General features: G+C 41.3%; 4 protein-coding genes across 8 annotated transcripts in view; 1 reads left to right on the top strand and 3 right to left on the bottom strand.

Annotated features, from left to right (window-relative positions):
• Window positions 1–1,609: 1,609 nt before the first annotated feature.
• RB195_014682 (uncharacterized protein) lies at window positions 1,610–3,048 on the bottom strand (the record flags this gene model as incomplete). Its single annotated transcript, XM_064205054.1, has 4 exons — window positions 1,610–1,616; window positions 1,730–1,809; window positions 2,658–2,863; window positions 2,946–3,048. 4 exons carry the CDS (start codon window positions 3,046–3,048, stop codon window positions 1,610–1,612), a joined length of 396 nt encoding a protein of 131 aa, XP_064060935.1.
• Window positions 2,502–2,849, bottom strand: RB195_014683 (uncharacterized protein; the record flags this gene model as incomplete). The annotated part of the gene is made up of 1 exon (XM_064205055.1): window positions 2,502–2,849. The coding sequence occupies one exon, from the start codon at window positions 2,847–2,849 to the stop codon at window positions 2,502–2,504; it is 348 nt and encodes a 115-aa protein (XP_064060936.1).
• A 420-nt stretch (window positions 3,049–3,468) lies between the features above and the next one.
• RB195_014681 (uncharacterized protein) lies at window positions 3,469–4,252 on the bottom strand (the record flags this gene model as incomplete). Its single annotated transcript, XM_064205053.1, has 2 exons — window positions 3,469–3,768; window positions 4,133–4,252. 2 exons carry the CDS (start codon window positions 4,250–4,252, stop codon window positions 3,469–3,471), a joined length of 420 nt encoding a protein of 139 aa, XP_064060934.1.
• A 1,149-nt stretch (window positions 4,253–5,401) lies between these two features.
• RB195_014678 (uncharacterized protein) overlaps window positions 5,402–19,949 on the top strand; it is a gene marked incomplete at both ends in the record, with an annotated part of 45,592 nt that continues 31,044 nt past the window's right edge. The window contains 20 exons of one of the 5 annotated variants that reach the window (XM_064205050.1): window positions 5,402–5,485; window positions 5,668–5,772; window positions 5,852–6,040; window positions 6,096–6,134; window positions 6,514–6,594; window positions 8,894–8,949; window positions 9,067–9,145; window positions 9,200–9,415; window positions 9,581–9,667; window positions 9,723–9,799; window positions 11,741–11,804; window positions 11,918–12,011; window positions 12,075–12,144; window positions 12,676–12,771; window positions 12,836–13,040; window positions 13,117–13,172; window positions 13,246–13,452; window positions 13,564–13,651; window positions 14,869–14,976; window positions 18,431–18,600. In XM_064205050.1, the coding sequence (XP_064060928.1) occupies window positions 5,402–5,485; window positions 5,668–5,772; window positions 5,852–6,040; window positions 6,096–6,134; window positions 6,514–6,594; window positions 8,894–8,949; window positions 9,067–9,145; window positions 9,200–9,415; window positions 9,581–9,667; window positions 9,723–9,799; window positions 11,741–11,804; window positions 11,918–12,011; window positions 12,075–12,144; window positions 12,676–12,771; window positions 12,836–13,040; window positions 13,117–13,172; window positions 13,246–13,452; window positions 13,564–13,651; window positions 14,869–14,976; window positions 18,431–18,600 (2,171 nt within the window). Of the gene's footprint in view, window positions 5,486–5,667; window positions 5,773–5,845; window positions 6,041–6,095; window positions 6,135–6,513; window positions 6,595–8,893; window positions 8,950–9,066; window positions 9,416–9,580; window positions 9,668–9,722; window positions 9,813–11,706; window positions 11,809–11,917; window positions 12,012–12,074; window positions 12,145–12,675; window positions 12,772–12,835; window positions 13,041–13,116; window positions 13,173–13,245; window positions 13,453–13,563; window positions 13,694–14,868; window positions 14,977–18,430; window positions 18,601–19,949 lie in introns of those variants that run through there. The other 4 variants (XM_064205049.1, XM_013452477.2, XM_013452478.2 and 1 more) reach the window with 4 other exon arrangements.

Here is a 19,949-nt window from a genome sequence, read left to right as displayed (position 1 = left end):
GAAGAACGATCTATCGACACCAAACACATAGTGTTTATCCGCTTGCAGTGCTTTTTTGGTTAATTTGCTGTTTTGATATTAGATATTTGTTATATACATCTTTGACTACATGTTCCATGAACGATCATTACAAAACGTTGTTGCTCGCAAGGTCATTGCAGACATTACACTGGCGCAAGGCGCATCGAAATCTTAGCAGAGGTTTCTTCGACGAGCAAAGTAAATGGATGATGTATGTGTATGGGCACTATTATATGTATAGACTATTTACATAAATAAACACATATTTGAAATTACTCATAACTGCACTGGGCTGGTGTACCGCAATGGTATGAAGTTTCAAACCACTTGAAGTTAAAATCGCCTTTCATCCTTACAAGAGCGGTAAATTGGTACCAAACTGGGGTTGAGAAAGAAAACTACTGTGTTGACGAGTAGTCCCGCAAGTCAATGGATCACTTTCGAAATGAACCTCTACTTTCCTGCTCATTTCCCATTAGTTGATCTATCTTCGAGTTCTGCTTCCATAGCTGTAAACAATGCCCAGGGGCGCAGTGTTCCTGGTGTTTGAAACAGCAAGCAAGGTCGCTAGTGGCTCACTCATACCAGTACGCGATTAGTATTCCTAAAGTCTTGCCGTGAAGTAACTACCTTATAACACCTGTTGAATGCGATCCACAATCTACACTACCAACTATGGTTACTTACAGGCTGGTAGTTCTGAACTAAACTTAAATGTTTTGGCGCTAAGGGGACTGATCAACACTTTATCCTTCCACCTCTTTAACAGTAGTTCTGTATCATCTAAATGTCTTTCCTTCCAATTCTGTATTCGACTCCTTCCGTCTGGTATAACTAGAGCGAACTCTTGTTGAGAGGGTTTACGTAGAATTAAGAGAATTATCAGAACCCTTAATACTGAATGACGTCTATAGACGACATTCAGTATTAAGGGTTCTGATAATTCTCTTAAGATCCTAAATCGTAAATCCTCCCATGGTGCTACTTTGTCCACTACTCTTCTCAACAAAAAAGAGGAAAAGAACAGCTCGTTGTCTTAGCATTAAAGACAATAACTTGAGTTTCTCTTTGCCTGTGAAAACAGCAAACGTATCATTATAGTTCTCAAAAAAACAATGGTTCTAGATACTATCGGCAAGTCCACAAAATCATCACATTTTTCTGCGCGTTGTTGGGACCAAAAAGAATTCCTATCATCCCCAACTTTTATGTACTAGACTAGATTCTTAGTTCCCATTTATGTCCGCAGAGTAGAAAGGAGATCCCACACTACAGCCATGTAATCAACCACCCCTCTTGAATCCCTCCCCTTTCCGTCTGACCCCAAGTGTTTGGGGTACGTCAGGCCCGCCTCGTGACTAATCGTCGATCGATTTAAAGCCGGCGTTCGCTCGTCGGGGCCGCGTCGCGTTCTCTCTTTGTGTTTTGTCTCGTATTGTGCGTTTACTAGTGATTATTGGCTGTTTTACTGAACTTACCAATGTTTCTGGAGTTGATCTATCCTTCTTTAGTTGGATAGGTGTTGACAAGATGACCAAGGTTGTAATCGACCTCTATTTTGGCTGACGTTTCAGCGTCTTTGCCTTCTTCAGAGCCTAGATAATCAAAGGCACGTGCAATCTACCTCTCCTCTTCTTCAGACGTCTCTCGTTATTCGCTAAGGTATGATCTCGGAATTTAGCTCAAGAACAACGTCAGAGAAGCATACCAATAAGAATAGCGCTCTCTTTGATTTTCGAAAAGCCGTGATGTCAGCGCACCACCGATTGCTAGAGTTGCTAATAGTAACTAAAGAGGGTGGCTCACTTCCGTCTTACTCCGCAGGTCGAAACTCGCGAACAACTTGAAACGGCACCAGTTCGTTGGTCACAGCGGTGCATTCTTCTCTGCGATTGGGGTTGTTTTGATTAGCTATTTTACGAAACGCTTCTAATGCTCTTCGCGCCGGGACGTTGGACACATGGCAAGGTTATGGCTGCTATCTTGAGAGCGTTATAGTCATGACACTGTCAGCGATGAAGGGATCAAAGACTATGGTTTTAAGAACGCATCTGTAGTTGGGTCAAAACGACATGAAGTACGGTGTAACTGCATACGCGGCTTCTCTCGAGGTGGAAGGGTGGAGCGTGCTGGCACCACCCATCGCTGTAGTCTGCGACGGTCCCACCTCGGTTCCAACTGCTGCCTCCACCGCGCCGTTTCAAGCGCGTACGCAAATGCACCGCAACTACACTCGTGATTCGTATTGACCCGACTATAGGTGCTGCTTCACTCGGATACACAGTATTCTGTTGCGCCAATGTACTCAGCCCTACATAATTGCGAGATGATCAGATAGATATAGTCGGGTCTGAATGATATAGAGCACAGACAATTGCACGAGCGGCGCTAAAAGGTGCGGTGGAGACAGCGGCTGGAATCGAGGTTGGACCATGGTGACCTGGGTGGCGGTGGCGAGAATCCTTACACGATCCCAACCGCTACGCTCGGCCATACGACATGAAGCACGGTAGAGTTGCGTAAGCGGTTGCGCTTGAAGCGGTGCGGAGGAGCGTACTGCGAGTTCCGTCTCTCAACTTTGTGAAGCGGGATTCTCCTAGCATCACTCTTTCGATTGAGCGTTCAATGACGCTCACCGGATTTTCTTCCTGTTTGCGAGCTGCCCAGGTTTCTGGAGCATAGGTCAAAACAGGAAGTGCTTTGGTGTTGAAGAAGTGAGCACGAAGCCGGATGTTCTTGGTCTTCTTCAGTACATGCTCGATGGTCTTATACGCTCCCCAAGGCGCTCGTTTCCTCCTGCCCAACTCGGGGGTCAGGTCGTTCATCATGTTCAATTCCCTACCTAGATAAACGTAGCTAACTCGGATATGTTCGTTCGGTTGAGCGTGAATGAGGCATCCGAGACCCATCCGTTACGCATGAACATTGTCTTTTGTAGATGTCATCAGCAAAGCGCAAATCAGCAAAGCGGTGTAACTGCCGACCGTCAACCTTCATTCCCATGTCGTCCCATTCCAGCTTTCGCATTGCATTCTCAAGGGTTGTCGTGAATATTTTAGGTGAGATTGTACCACCCTCTCTTCACGTCAGTGATGATATTCTTGTAGAATGGCGAAATTCTTCTCGTGAAGTTACTGTTCAACTCTCGAAGTACCTTTATATACCGAGTAGGGACACCCTGGTCCATGGCTTCCATGACCGCTTCTGTCTCAACTCAGTCAAAGCCCTTCTTTAAGTAGACGAAGGTGAGACATAGCGTCATTTTGTACTCTTGCGATACCTTGATGAGTTTCGAAATTGTGAATGTGGTTTGGAAAACCTCTTGTTCGCTCCACTGTAGCCCGTGGGTCTCGATATGAAATTTCTTCTGCTGCCAATCTTGGCGTTAAAATAACCATAGAGACCACAGAGTAACCTAGAGAAGTTCCACAGAGAAGATCATACCTTTTACAAGGTATGGAACTTCTCTAGGTCCATGTAGAAAGCTTCGACTTCTTCTTCTTCGTAGCTTGATGTTGGAGCGTAAGCGACGAAAATTGTGAAAGCTAGCTTTGGACCACATTTTCTCATTTGCAGACGTCCGATTTGGGTCGTAAGTTGTTCGAAACAGTCGATATTTTTTACCCGTATCGATGAGGACACCAACCCTCTACTGTCGTGTGTTACTAAGAACACTTCATCTCCACTTTCATATGCGCCGTTCAGTGGTTGGTGTCGTCTCTTCTCAGTCGGTCCGATGAAGTCGTACTTAAACTTAAACTGAGATCTTCAATTGCTGCATCCGATGCAAGCGTACGCGCGTTATAAGTACAGATCGTCATCTTAGTCCTTTTTCCTTTTCTGTAGCCTAGATGACTTCTGCAATACTGGCGCTACCGTAGCAGGATTTACTCCGGAATCAGGGGACTCTTTCTTATTACCATGAGGTGCTTCACTTTTAAAACCCACGGGTATGTTGCAAGCCTCTAGTCTCATGAGTTTTTGGGAGAACGTTGCGGTCTCCCGGAGTGGACAGGTGGAGCTTATTTGTTGGAGGCACCTCCAAACTGCCTCCTTTGCATCTTCCAGTTACTTGAATGCAGGATTTTGGCGGGACCGACGTGCGGCTTACAAGGATTTTATGACTCAGTCCTGGCACAGCAGAAACAGGGAGTCCATCCCCTGAATCCACCTGCGTTTCAGGGCAGGCACAAGGTCGCTTTTGGTCTGCGATTAGCACCCTATCCGTCATCCCACTTAGGCTAACCCGCTGTGATCCCTCTAGTGAGAGAGATTCGTGGTTTGAGGATCTATAACGTGTAGGTTAAAGTTACCAAGAGAGAAAAGTAAGTTAGAGCGTCGGAAAATAAGTTTGCCATTGAGTGTCCCCTCTTCAACTACATTTTTCCCGTTTTTTTTTTACTCGGACATCCAGGTGTTTCTAATTTGTAGGTTTGAGCTTCTTTTCTGATTACTGCATTTGTCAAGTATTTATAGTAAAACCTTTGTCTGTTCCAAGGGCACTTGGCCATAAACTTTCTGGATGCTGACAATTTTCGGAGTTCTGTTTCTTTGATGGTTTTAGTGCGAAATAATCTCCAATGTTATATTTGCTAGCACTGCTGCTCCAGAATATCTGCAGTCGTGAAAAAATCGACTGCAAATCGATATTTTCGCAAATTTTCGACTTCGGGGACTAATCACACTTCATGGCGAGTTCACTTTAAATGTGACTGTTACTGTACATCTGTCAAAATTGCCCCATTCCCACGAAATTTTTGTTAAGACAAAGGAAAGGTACTTCAAGTGACACACCTCCATTCCTCATGCGTCAAGATAGTTTGTTTAAATCAAGTAAAAGTGGAAGTGTTGGACAGCATATGTGTCCTGTGGGTAACTCTAGCATTTGGTCCATCTATTATTTCTTTTTTTATTCCTGGGAATTTTTCAGATGCGCACCCTTTGAACATGTCATAGCAGAGGGATGCCATGTCTAGGGTTTCCAAATCCTGTAAATAATTTTACCTTGGGTTATCATTAAAGCTGTCAGTGCATGATATTATCGCTCTCTAGCGTGGCAAGCTACCACTCAACCGATCGGAAGTTCGAATCCGCCATTGCGCTCACCAAGCCTTTCATCCCTCCGGGGTCGATAAATGGGCACCAGACTTGTCTGGGAGGATAAACACACCGATTTGACAGGACTGACCCCCGCAAGTGATCGTTGTATAGACCAGTTACACGTTCGTGAACCTCAAACGACTCTAAATTGAAGTGAACATGGGGGCGCATCCCAAGCGGATTGATTAACGTCAGAAACTTTAACTTTAACTTTATCCTTCGAATCGTATCCATTGCTTTCAAGTATTGGTATTGAGTATTGATTAGGGCGAGGCAGTCAATGCTGTTCATTTACGTTCCTGATTCATTCACTTTTATTTCTTGCACACAGTTGTTGGTCGATCTCCTTTCTGCTTCTTTATGGGTATGACTACACGCAATCAAGCAACCTTCTTAGTCAGATGTATAGATTTGCTGTAGCACTCTAGTTCCCCTCGTAGCTACTATTGTTATCTGGTGATCTTTGTTCGATCATTATGAGAAGTTTTACATTTTTGTCGGCCAGTCGTCGTGAAATATTGATAATTGACCAATCCGACACTTCAGATGGAAGACGATAAAGTTAATATGGCGCTTGATGACATTATCAAGCTCAATAAAAGAAGGCGTGGTGCAAACGGAGCCGGCAGAAGCAATGGAAGTGCGCAAAAGGTGTGAAAATTACCTACTCGATGCAGGTGTATAGAAACATACAATCACTATTAATTTATTGCAATTGTTCCAGTTTAAGGGACGCACATTTGCCGGTTCACGCGGGAGAGGTGCCCTTGCGCAACGTCGAGGTGCTCGCGCCAACTTTGGCAGGCGACGAGGTGCTCGCTCGGAGTCTGTACAGCACCGTAGTACTCGCTCCGATAGCGCAAGCGTGTCAGTTGTGAACAATGCTGCTACCAGACGTTTTGTTAAGAACCTCGTCAATGTATGTTTGATTTAACGTAGTAACAGAGGACCTAAACAAGCAGCTCTATTTTCAGAAAACGATCAAAAGGATGCGAGCTAAAGCAGCAACAGCGGTAAGCTGAGGAGCAGTCCGTTTTAAAATGAACACGAGACTTTCGGCAACACTGCATGCTTGTCTCATTGTGGATGACTTGCGATCACATCTTTTTTGTTGCCTTTACCGCTCATATTGTGCGGAAACTCACAAGTAATGGCGAAATTTGCGGTTATACCGACCGCATCCGCCTCTTGTTGAAATCCGCTCGCAAGATGACTTGGCGAGTCGCTTAATTCGCCTACTGATGATTATCCAGTGTTCTGACTTCACAAACGTGCCGGACACATCTGGTTATCCGTACAGTGATGTCGGCGATGTACAAGAGCTGGTTTCATTTTTCTGGTTTTAACTTCACTTAAGGATTTGATGTGGACTCTGCAAGCTTTTGTTTGCAGAGTCGCGCTGATACAGTTCTCACAGGGATTGGTGCGAGATCACGTGGTATTCGTAAGAGAGTCCTGGGCGTTCCGCGCATTGTGAGTTTGTATTAGATATTCCTTATGCCTCAAGTGTTTTGGCGTGAAGAAATTCATTTCTTCGAATCAGATTTGTGACGGGAAATTAACGCAAAAGACATGTTCTTCTTTCTAGGTGAGGCAGTCTTGTATGATTGCTTGGAGGTTATTGTTATAGTTTTCTATGTCGTCTTCTCTAAATGGATCGGGGGATACCTATAGTTTAGGTAGTTTGCATCTCAGAATGTTTAGTTTATATTAGTACAGGAGTTTCACTTCCTATGAGAACACCGATGAGAGCAAACTTGTAAGCAACCTTGTATATGAAAGACCACGTAACCGATTGCGTTATTTATCCAGTCACAAGAAGTATTACCTCCAACATCCCCATTTTTCGGATAATACGTAAGTTAAGTAATACGTTGTAAGTTCTCCACACAAGTTTCATTCGATATCACGAATACCTAAAAAAATGAGGGTAAGATGTAGTTGGGGGGGGGGGGAGGAGGGGCACTCAGTGGCGTCCTTATTTCTCGACGTAAGTAACTAAATCGGTCGGGGCCCTAATACTTAAAGGCATCACCCCACGAATCTGAGGTGGTACAGATTTCAGGTGGAGTATTCGTATACAGGATGGGAGACTATAGAGAGGGGGGTGATTCCGTTCATTTCTTCCTAATTGCCGTAAAAAACGGCCCGGAAGATACGGCTCCATTCGTTTTGGCGCACCATTTTGTACAAGAGTATCGATTGGAGCGCGCCAGTCATGTGCGGCGCCGCATCTTCCGGGCCGTTTTTTACGGCAATTAGCAAGAAATGGACGGAATCACCTCCCCCTCTGTAGTCTCCCATTCCGTATACGAATACTCCACCTGAAATCTGCACCACCTCAGATTCGTGGGGTGATGCCTTTAAGTATTAGTGTTAGAGGATTTGTGACATGTAAGATAAAGTTACTAACAGAAAAAAGTAGGTTACAGAGTCGATAAATAGGCGCGCCACAGAATGCTCCCCCACTACATTTCCCCTAAAAATGAGTTTATATTGTTATTACTTCTCCACCTAGTAAACTTGTAAATGGCCAATATGTGAAAGTTGTTGGAATCCAAGGAAAAGCGTTTAGAAATTTTTTGTTACCTGCTGCAAATAGCAAGGGAGTTCAGTCTAAGCAATAATATCAGACCTAAAAAAGAACTTGCAAAATGTTCGTGTGAAGAACCACCTGCAGTCACACTGGATTTCTGGAACGTATGAATCTTGGTGTGAAGGTAGCATAGAGTGGCAAGATTAAAGGTTGGTGCACTACATTGTATTCTTATGGTGTGCATATATGTACGTGTCTATGCAGCAAACAGTGGACTAGGAATTCCAATTTTGCCTCACCAGTTCCTTAAGTAGTGTTGAGGGGAAAACTACGCGAGAATCTAGAACAGGTGTAATTGTACGCTTTTTTTTGTTTTTTGTTTTTTTTTTTTTTTTTTTGACGTGGCACAATTAAGAAACGAAGCTGAGAATTATTGTTCGTAAAGTAAATGTGCAGTCTTATTTCTCCAATTTCACCCGAAAGCTTGTATTCCAATATCTGTAACCTTGGCACTGTCAAACTATCCTTTTCATAATACGAAATACTCGAGTCCATTATTTGTATTCGTGACCATGTCGTAGTGAAAATCGTCGAAGTGGGGATTTTACCGAGCAACCGCTTCACTTTCTAACGTTTGCATTGCTTTATCATCATAAATCAATGTAAACGTTAGGAAGTGGTGAAGCACTTTCTGACCAAAATTCTGATATTCTGCATTTCAACTACTTTCACCATGACATGAGCACATGGGCTACAAATCAGTGACTCGAGTGTTACTAGTAAGTAGTGCGAGTCAAAAATTCAAGAGTTGGAGAATCGGGCGAATAACACGTGCGGTTGCTTTGGGTGCGTATTGATGGGACATTTGTATTAAGAAATTATTATTCATTCGCTGATTTCTTTACGCCAATGATCAAAACTTCACATGTTGAAGAGGGACATTGAGCTGGGATTTTGACAGCGTACATTTAATTCCAAGAATGCGAAACGAACCACTTTGGGGAGATCCATAGTCTCTGTTCAATTGCACCTTAGTAACGCTAGTCGTAACTTAGTAATTAATTGATGTCTTCTAGTTCGGCTCGTATTAAATGATTTTTTTTCGATGGAAACGTTATTAATTGTTACTAAAATTGTAGCAGATATCTATGTAGTGTTCATATGTCATATCAAACCAATCTTCTTAGCAAATTTCCCTAACGCAACTCAAATAAAAATATACCTCCGCTGTTTTAGGTCATAAGAGGACCCAGAGGAATTCGTTCTGCTGTTCAGCGTCGGGTTGAAGAGCGGTAATACTTCGTCGTTTTGTTCACTTGTCTATGATTTTTGCATAACTTTTCTAGCAAAATATGTCAATAATTACTGGTTTCCATCATTTTTTTTTGTAATTGAAGCATGTATTTCAGACCCGAACAGGTTGTGTACGAGACTGTGCGCGTTGTGGACCCTCAGCCTGCTCCAGTCCGTGTGATTCGTCGACGTGAAGTGAGACCAATTTACCAACCCGGAGGTCAGCAGAGAGTACGGATTGCCCAACAGAATGCCCAACGTGGAGCACTTCAAGCGCCCCGTCGTTTCCTTCAACAGAGATCGGCACAGTTCCAACGCCAGAGGAGTCGTGTCATCGTACAACAGCCTGCAAGAACGAGCAGAGCCTTCCTCGATCGGGATATTGTTGTATATCCGAACGGCAACAGCAGAGCTCCTGTACGCAGAGCAAATGTTGTCTACGTAGATGATCAAATGAGCTCCAGAGTAAGATCCTCTACCACGTTAATCCTTTCCGTGATTTGGCCTTACATAAGTAACTTCCCACCGTTGTCATGGGATGATTTCGCTATTGTGTACCGCAGAAAATAGGTGTTAAGTGGAAAAATTGCGTTGCTGTGTTATCTGAATGATCTAATTATATCTTTCAAGGTGCAGCGTTCTGCTCAAAGCAATGTACAGTTTGTCAGAAAGAGACCTAGTCGGCAATATATGTCATATGATGACATTGACGACGACGTAAGTTTTGAGAAAATGCTAATAAAATAGAATTTCTTTTTTGTTGTTGTTATAGGTGGACAGTTACCCCTCAACCAGCAGATTTTCTGGAAATGGCAGGATGAAACGGAAGGGGCGTGGTTTTGACGTTCGGTACCAGTACTAAAGCTCCTTGTATCAATTTGTCCATACTTTATCTTTTTTCGTGTAGACCTCGTTCCTTGTCATGAGCATTTTTCCTTACTTAGTAGTTGGAGTTCTTATGCTTTATCATTATTTAGTGGGATCAGCTGTTTTGTGTATACTGTAGTGGAAACCACTTATTTCTGTTGATAGTGGAATGAGTAATAAACTCTTTGTTACAAGACCATGTACGGGTATTAGCGGTAGCTTCCGGGACGTTTGGCTAAAGACACCTGTGATGAGATTTCGGAACATACAATTCTCATCATATTGGTGGGTGATTGTATCTTACATATTTTCGTTTTATATCTGTAAAAGTCGTATTTTGAAGAGATCACTTTGCATCAAGTCGAAACTTCAACTTCCTAAAGCATGTTATGACAGAGTAGTAATAAGCAACAATATTAATAGTGATAGGACTCCTGGACGTGACAATTAATGTGGACGACGACAATGTGGACGACGGAGAAAGCATTGAGACCTGCTGGAAACTGACTCTGTTCTTCAGTTTTTCGAAAGAGAACACAAACTGTTCGGCACAGAAAACATGTACAGCAAATTATTTTGGGTTACTGTTATTTGAAATCAACAGCTGTTATCATTTCTTTTGAAGTTGCATTGCTGGTCTTTCTCTTTGAGAACTACTTTGAATTCTGCAATCCTGCTTCTACGTCGTACGGATTTTTCACAATTTCATATGACATTATACAGTTCGCGCACTGCACACCTACGGAAATGTAAATCTGCAAAGCAGATGAAATCTATCGAAAGCCCGGAATCACGGAATTCAGTATGTTGGGATCTCTCGTAGACGACATAGGGCTTTGGGTGTAGATTACGAGTATGATTGTGTTCATGGTCAATTCCTCCAGATTTTCCAGCCATTTCCAGAGTTGTTTTTTCGGGACATTCAGGGGGAATCGAGCGTGAACACGCTCCTACTCATGGTGCAAACGTAGGTAAGTTTGATTTAGGATTGTTGACTAACGCTTTTTAGGGGCTCTAACATGCCCACAGTAGAGTATTCGTAAATGGTATCTAACGAAATATTAAGACAAATCGAGCGAATTTGAGTGTTCTCGGAGGGATTCTTTCTTACCTAAGTACGCAAACAATCAAATACAAGACTATTCAGATTTATTATCGGTATGGAATAAAATTACAAATTAATTGCTATAGTAGGATGAAAACGACATATAGCTTGCTGCAGTTGCGTCAGCGGCTGCGATCGAAGCGGGACGGTGGGGAAAACGTGGTATACGAGGAAAACACTTCTCGCTAGTTCAGTAGTTCCTCCTGATTCCAGAGAGTCTACTTAAACACGTAATTTTGCAGTAACTGAATTCCTGAATTTCACGTAGTTATTTATAATTAAAGTTCCCACCAAGACGGATTTTGGAATCCTACTATCTCCAATTACAACATTAATCATGCATTATTACTCTTCAAAAAAAAAAAAAAAAAACTAAATGGGACAAACTAAAGCCTTAGAGGTGTCTTGGGAGCAAAACAAATGGAACAAATAGAAAATGACTTTTTTAGGGGAACTTAAAACTATTCACAGACTATTACACGAAAGAGAATGAAAAACTATAAAACTAAAAAAGAAGTCCGTGGAGTTTTGTGCAAAGTCTGTAGCATGTCCAGTGCAGAGTTTCGCAGTGGACGCGTCGCGTTGTTATTTTAACATCCGTTTTATGCGGACCGTACACATCTTTTTGTTTGAACTCGAACACCGCGCAATGCTTGAACTGAGCGCAAAAAATGTGGTGGTATATGCTGGATGCACTACAGTCGGGTAGAAGGGGTCTTAATGAAATGAAGCTAGGCGCAGTTGCGTAAGCTGGATCCCTTCTATGCTCCACTGTTCATCCGCGATGGCCTCACTTCGATTCGAACCGCTATCTCCAGCGCGTCGCTTCGAGCGCAACCGCTTACGCAACTGCATGGTGCTTCATGTCGCTTTGACCCGACTGTATGTATATATTACCATTTTATCTCTACTGCTTAGGCACTGTTCTTTTGTGCTCCCAAGGAGCTCATTTCGCGTAAGATAAAAGACAAGTGAAGTGCAAGTATTGATTTCAGATAAGACAATCCGTTCATTTACATTTGGTTCGGCTGGCTGCCAACGATGCTGCTCATTCGGAGTCCAATGACATTGACTACATTACCTTCCTAAGTTTGTACTTAACGGTTAGAGATTTGAAATATCGGCACAAGTGTCATTTCACATCCTGTTCAGTGACAACCATTCGCAACTTCGTCCGATGTGCCGTGGAAGACTTCCGGACTTTGCATGCACATTTGGACAGGTTCTTCAGTGGTTTTTAGGATTTGTTATACTCGGTTATTTGATTGCTAGCTATACATAGATTAGGTCAAAACGACAAGCATTAATGTAATAAAAAAATCGCGTTTACCCATCTACCGTGCGCCTGGGGTCACATTCATCTTTCAGTTTGACCTGATAAGGCTATGTTTAACTCTGCTCATTGCTCTGCTTCATTCTCTTAAATATTGGGAATCTGAAGGACTAACCAGAAGTTCAGTAATGGATACGCTTGTGACTTGAGACTCCTAAGTCTAGCTACACTAAGTAATCTCGGTGAACACATTTTCAGACTTAGCTACAATTTTAGGGAATTCTAAGGCGCGCAACCATTTGAAACAATGAAATTGCTTCAATCCGTAGTCCTTTTTTTAATGTGTTTATGAAAATTCATATTTGATTTATACACAAAAAGGTTTAGATAGAACAGCATTGCACTTGTCAATTCAGATTAGAAGCTTCAAACACACCAGTCGAAGTCAATTCTGTATTAATTCTACCTCGGTACTTTCAGCCTGAGGTATTTGAAGCGTCGAGAGCTCAATATTGTCGAACAAGTATTTGTGCATCGGAACGTGGCACGCATCACAGATTTTCTGGAGGAGCTAAAGTCCAAAATCTTCGAAATATTACCAAATATTTCGTCATTAGAAAATTCAATAAATAATTTTGAGGGAGAAGACTGGGTACCATGTATGTTTCTTGCGCGGATGCAAAGACAATACTGTATCGTCATTTTTCGAAAGCGGTCTTGCTGTGGTTCCCCTTCCTGAACTGCGTGGACGTCACTTCGAAGAGATATTGTCCCAGAATTCTTCTGATGAGATGAGTTCTCTTGGTTTCGCTGCTGGAGCTGCTCTTCATGAAATTGGTCACTTGGTAATTCTACCACACGACTATTTATAAAAAATGGTGATCTACTATACCCATCAAAGTGTCTTTCATTACTTTTTAGTTCGGCGCATTTCACTCATATCAGGGAATTATGAGCGAACAACCAAATGCCATTTTGTAAGTATAAAATACATATCACTTTTAATCAGAATTTGAATGACCTGCTTCAATTGCATAGATTTTTTTCTAGATTGTTTGGAACTAAAGTAAACGGGCAACTCGAAAATATTCCTGAGTGTTTCTTCGACAACTACTCTATCTGCTTATTCGCGCACGGACCATTTTTTAACGAACCGATCAACCGTGGAACCCACTCGCCAGTTCTTTTCAAATTATCGAAGGCAGTATTGCACATAAAGTGCGAGGAGGGCATTCTCTTAGTTGTTATAATTCAGGAGTAAGTCAACAGGATGTTCTGATAGGAATTCTTGTCTTGATCTTTTGTAAGAAATAGGTTTTCAGTAATCTCTGCTTAAGGAAAATTAACAGCTTAAATCCATATTTTTAGCACTGCTTATCGAGACCTGAAGATTTTCGATGCGTCACAAACCTCAGTAACGATCAACGTCGATGAACGAAGTTGGGATCTCATTCAAGTTTATACGGCTTTGTGTCGCATTGAAAACATAGTGAAGTAATAGACGAAGTAGAGTGTTACTGTATAACGATTTCAGCAAGAACATGAACTGGATATCAGAATAAATTCAGTTTGAAAATGTATACAAATTTACAGTAGATGTAAACAATCATATGTGCTTTGGAAACGTAAGGAATACTGCACTACTACTCTACTAAATAGCACCGTCAAATATTAAAAACATGTTGCTCAACGATTCAGTATCAGTCTTGTGCAAATAAAGTATCAAAATCATCTATGACAAATAATTTTTAAAAAATGGTGAAATCTACCACTCACTATCACGGCATGGATCATGTTTATTAGCAATCTGCGAACAAAAACAGGACGTAATCGTAATGTGAACTGGTTAATGTGGTTGCAAAGCTCTTCCTACTGATGCGACGCTGAAGTATGTCAAAACAATGATCTTCTAATTTATCGTTGTCATGGTATTATGTTCGATGTCATTCAGTTGCAAAGTCTAATTTAGTCATTTAGTTTACTAACTGACACAACTTCTCGAGGAAATTAAAGTTAGTCTTCCCAGGCTATGCTTATTGCGATCACAACACTTAGGTCAATCCCCACGTCAAACCTGATGTTACGGTAGGAAAAGACTTTCCTTACGAGTCAAACCACAGGAACACTACAAAAGCACTAGGAATTACGTTTCCACCCAACCCTTGAATCTGACGGTGCTAGAATTCGGCCTGGTGTCATGGTGTCCGTAACATGGCATATCCATTTAGATTCACGCCTAGAAATTCTGCAGTTTTTTGATATTTATCAGAACCTCTTTCGCTTCCTCAACATTTTCCCCTCTATTGAGCAACGTTATCTTATTCTTTTCCCCGAAATTTGCCAAAAATAAACTATTGGACTTTTCTGTTTTTTATATTCATGGTGTTCGTGGTTGGGGTAAAGTGGTGTTGAGAGAGGGAGGGGGCACTCAGTCGCGCTCTTATTTTAGGAAGTAAATAACTTAATCAGTCGGGGTCCTGAGAAGAAACATTAGTTTTAGAGGACATATGACATTTAAGCTAAGTAAGTCACTAAGAGAAAGAAGTAAGAAAGAGTGTTCAGAAATAAGAGCGCGGTTTAGTGTTCTCCACCTTCTCCCCGCCAACTACATTTTCCCCGTGGTTGTTCATATGATTTTCATTCTGTTAGTAATATGTCTTTTTTCATTTTTAGAGAATGAATAAAACTGCTGAGAAACTAATGGCGTACAGAAAAGGAAACAAAGTAAAAGATGATAAATCGGTACGAAATATCTCACCCTCGTCGTCAGTGCACGAGCTGGTGAGTACTCTGCTATGTTGTGGATCTTTCTTTTTTTTTCTCTTTTTCTTTGTCTTTTTTTGCTCTCTTATGGTTATTCGTGATATTTACTCCCCAGGTTTGGTTCTTTCAAAACTAAGCCTACAACTGTTGTTTGTATTGGATCAAGAGGTACCCAGAGCGGCTGTCAGAATATATCCTTAGGAGTTGTGTGCGTCGATGATTGCGCTGCGCTGCGGTCGGCAGTGACAGCGGACCTTTCCGCTACGCATGCAGGATGCCCGCCCATCTACTTTCCGCAACTGAGCCTAGGCAGATTGACAAAAAATCTAAGAACTCCAGAATGCTATGATGAAAGTTGCAATCCGCGTAGATTGTGGACATGAGCATGGGTGATGTGAGATAGCTTATTTCCTATTGGATTCAGAACTTGAGGAGTTTAAATCTTGGTTTTATTTGTTTTTTTTTGAAAATCCCATTTCTACTCGCTTTATTTTTCAAGTGGTGTTTAATACTAGTATTATACAACATGTAATATTAGTTTATGTTAGATTGTTTTATTGATGTTCGAGTGATCTTGATGCTATCAATCGTCCTGGCAAGTGCGGAAACTGTCTTGCAGGTACACAGTATTCCTGGAGGCATATCTTGCGGACAGGATGCCGTATGATCGCAGGTCAACGATTGTTTCTAGACAAAACTTTTCTTTCTAAACATGAGAAAATATGGAGTGAAATAACGGGAAAATCATTTCATCCAGGTAGAAATATCATTCGCGTCTTCGGTGGAAAGGAGAGCGGAGCCTAAGTATGGAGAGACTGGACAGGCGTAGCGGCGATCGCTACTACTGGAACACACATCGGTTGCACCCAACTCGCTTGGGCACCTCCTGAGTGCCCCCTGTTAATGTAGATTGCTGAGACTCATCCTGAAAGCTTATAAAGTGATAGAAGAAAACTTTTATCTGAACATTAATCCCGTTGTGAGTTTTCAAACGGAATTCTCTTGAAAGACTAGAAGTTCTTTGAAGAAATTTCTTTATTGTTGAGGTTCGAACGTTTATTTTACAAATTTCCTTCTCTAGATTCCTCTTTCGCGCTCAAATCTTCTCTGTATTTGTTCTGTTCTCCTCAAATTTTTCTCTTGGACTTTTCTGCTTCGAAGATGAATTCATTTTTTTTTGCAAACTTCTGGTGGCCTGAACATTATCAACCGGTTAAATGGAATGAAAGCGATAGCGTTTACTATGAAGCTGCGCTAACATTTTAAACAATGAAGCAGTGATGTAGATTATATTGTCCAGTTTGGGACTCTGGTTTAAGTTTCGTCGCATTCGCTAAGGAGGAAAATTTCGTATAGTTTTAAATCGAGTGTCCATAGATTTCAACGAATATCTAGGAGAATTTGAGGATGGAGGAGAGATTCTTTTTGCTTTGTTCTTTCCTAAACGCCATTTAAACTAGGGCTGATAGCTGGTTACGTGGCTTATTTTAGACGTCAAAGGCCAAGACTCTTCGTTTTTGTTTGTGTTACGTTGAGAATAGTTAATTCTGTGTAGTCAAAATCTACGAATAATTTGCTCTCAAGTGTCTGCGTTCTTTTTTTTTTTAATATATTTTTCTTTTCTATGTTAATCTTTAATGAATAAGTCTTCCACTGCATTTCAGGAAGAAGAAAGCGGGTTTTTCTTCACATTCCATACTCGAGTCAATGCCTTTTAGCTAGCTAATCATTCCAAAATCATCTATTTCGAATTTTGAGCCGGGCCGGGACAAATAGTTTTTCGTTCGATTTTCTAGACCTGCCTTCATCCCAACTCCGTCTATTTTTGACCATTGGGGATTTCCTTTGATAAAATAAGCTTCCTTCCCATATCATTTATAATGAAGAATTTTTGGCTTTTTTCATCTTGTCCCTCTTAGCAATTCTATGTAAAATTACGTGAGAACCAGATGGGAGTTTATTATATACCAGTCTGAATGTCCGGCTAAAGCCGGGCGTCAGACTTTTTTGTGGTGTTCTCTTCGCTCGCCTTCACTGATCAATTGATCAAAAATTAATGGTAGTGACATTTTCTGTAAAATCAGAACCCCGCTTTTCTAACAATGTTTTCTTTCTTCTTTACTGTAAACAAAAACAAAAGATTTCATAGTTCTCTTTCTAAACGCGTCAGTTCTACATTTGGAGAATTTTCAAACTTCGGCTTCAAACACTCCGTTGATACCAATACAATGTAGACACAATTTGAATGCATTACTCGAAATTTGGGTTTTCCTTCTGTTTCCCTCGAACAGTTATCAAAGAATGATGTTTTGGCATAAAATGACGGGAAAAACATCATTCTACTGATAAAGATAATGTTCCTGGTCAAATCATGTAAACAGTTGTCTACTATTTAAGCAGCCGGTTTCATTCGTGTTTCCACTTTCTGAGGAAGGCATTATACCAACCTAAGGCAAATGTGGAAGGAAAAAGACGCCTAAAGGAGGCATAGAGGTGAAAAGCAACGCGTGCAGTGGCCACGGCTATGAAACATCCCATTTACCTTTTGCGATGCACACGACGTTATTGCGTAACATTTCGATGCCGCGAGACCCGTCGCACCCCCTTCTCCAGGTATCCGGCGCCGGCACACCAATCCGACACACACACACACACACACACACACACACACACACACACACACACACACACACACACACACACACACACACACACACACACACACACACACACACACACACACACACACACACACACACACACACACACACACACACACACACACACACACACACACACACACACACACACACACACACACACACACACACACACACACGGACTAAGCTCGTTATTATATATCATGATTGGGACTAACTAGTTTTCCAAGTTTTACTTTTTCTAAACACACGTGGAATTCGTTGAGCAACCAAGGCTTCATAATAATACATTGATAGAAAGCTGGAGATTTCTTGACATTCTTTGAGCATTCTACTCGTAGTTGGTAAACATGGCAAGCATATACCCATGTTGCTCTTTTAGACCTCTTCGTACGTGATGGTGTGTACAAAGATGTTTGACCGACTTTTGTCCCGCCGACTGCTCCACTTCATTCGTTGCGCTGACAGTGTAAAAACTAGAATCTCCACCACATTAATGCTTTGATTTGTCACGTTTTATCATCAGCCATGCTTGCATTCTCCCACACATAGTTATCTCGTGGAATCCACTCTAGTATTTAATTTGTTTTTTCTCTTGAGATTTCTACTAGGGGAATTTGCGTTGTCACAGTTTTAGGGCTTTTTCACACTTCTTAAACTTTCTTAGAGCATTTCGGATTGTAGGAGTGGATGGGATTTCATTAATCATGACTTTTGGTCTTGGTTCACCAACGGCACACTCTTTCATCCAGATTTATTTCGACTAAGTTAGTGAGCAGCACATTTCGAGACGTATTCTTCGAATTTGTCAGGAGAACAAGCGCGGCATTCAGCGGTCACCAGGGATTTGGCAGCGTCTGAATATCGATATTCTTGATGCGCCACCACTTCGTACTTGGCGGAAGTGCTTAGAAACTAATCCTCGATCAACTCTTGTTGCTACATTTCTCGTCTACCTCATCGGACAAATCTACTTCGTTTGGTGAGTAATTTTTCATAAATAGTATTTCTTGTGTTCTTATTTTTTTATAGTTGTTCTGGGAGAAAATGTAGTTCTGAGGGGGAAATCTGTGGCGCCTTTACTTCTGGACGCTCTATCTTACTTTTTTCTCCTAGTAACTTTAGCTTACATGTCATAGATCCTCTAAGGCCAATGCGTAGATCTTAGGATCCCAACTGATTTAGTTATTTACTTTCAGAAACAACGACGCCACTGAGTGTCCCCCCACTTCCTCCCCACAACTACATTTTACCTCCATTTTGTAGTGTATCTTAAAAAGAGATCTGCACGCTTCTTACCATGCATTTTTGCTTTCTACCTCTTCCTCTGGTCAGCAATTGTTCTTTTTCATACAGCGCTCATGAAATTATGAAATGGTTTCATTCCCCGTTTGCATGGTATTATGTCGTCATTTAAACCACCGAGCTGGCAGTTGCGAAATATTCGGTACGAAGGCTCGGCGGAGCACAATTGAGTTACTTCTCTGGGGAACTGAGGGCGTTAGTTCAGGGCATTTGGATGCTACACCGCGCCCGAGCTGTACCTTCTTGCACATGATTGTTTTCATAGCAATTAACCATTGGCTTAGTTAGCTGATTGAATCCCAAACATCAAACCATCCAAATAGATTGTGTTTTCTTTCACTGATGAATGAGGTAATATTCAGGTCTTGTAAAGTTAGGAAACTCTTTGTGTTTGCCGTTAACGTCATAACTTTACGTTTTTCTGTATAGCAAGAGGAAAAAGATCTGTTGGATATTCACCAACTAAAGCAATTTAATGCATTACAATTTTGAGATGAAGGGAACAAATTCGGTTTTCGCTAACATACACAAACACGGATTTTGTCAAGAAGAACCGAGACTTTTTTCTTTTTTTTACTGCAGAAATCATAACTTTTCCTTTGTGTATTGATTGTGCTGATATAAAAATATGCGTCGAAAAATAATTGAATTCTTTTGTAGAGTTTCTAGTTCAATTTCTCTTTTCATCATTCATGAGCTTCTGATATTGCATGCTCAAATTAACTAATTTCCAGTGTCTTATTTTAAACGCATTCAAAGTTTGGAAAAACCCATGTTGCAATGCTTCTAAACAATTTTTAAAATCAATTCTTAAAATACTCACTTTCTATCTAGTAGAATTTCTGTTTCTGACGGTTTTTTCTTAATTTCTTCTCTTGCGACACCATGATTAGGTCTTCGTGAACATTGCTTTATATTTTTCTGATTCACAGGTGCCACAGACCAGTGACTCACTTTTATCTGATAGTTCCAAGATTTAGTTGCTGCTATTAATCTTACTGGAATTGCCGCACCTCCTTCCGCTCA

This window comes from Necator americanus, chromosome V (genome assembly GCF_031761385.1).
Source record: "Necator americanus strain Aroian chromosome V, whole genome shotgun sequence".
Lineage (NCBI taxonomy): Eukaryota > Metazoa > Nematoda > Chromadorea > Rhabditida > Ancylostomatidae > Necator > Necator americanus.
Note: the sequence above shows the minus strand (reverse complement) of the source record. Positions and strands in the feature narration are given on the sequence as shown.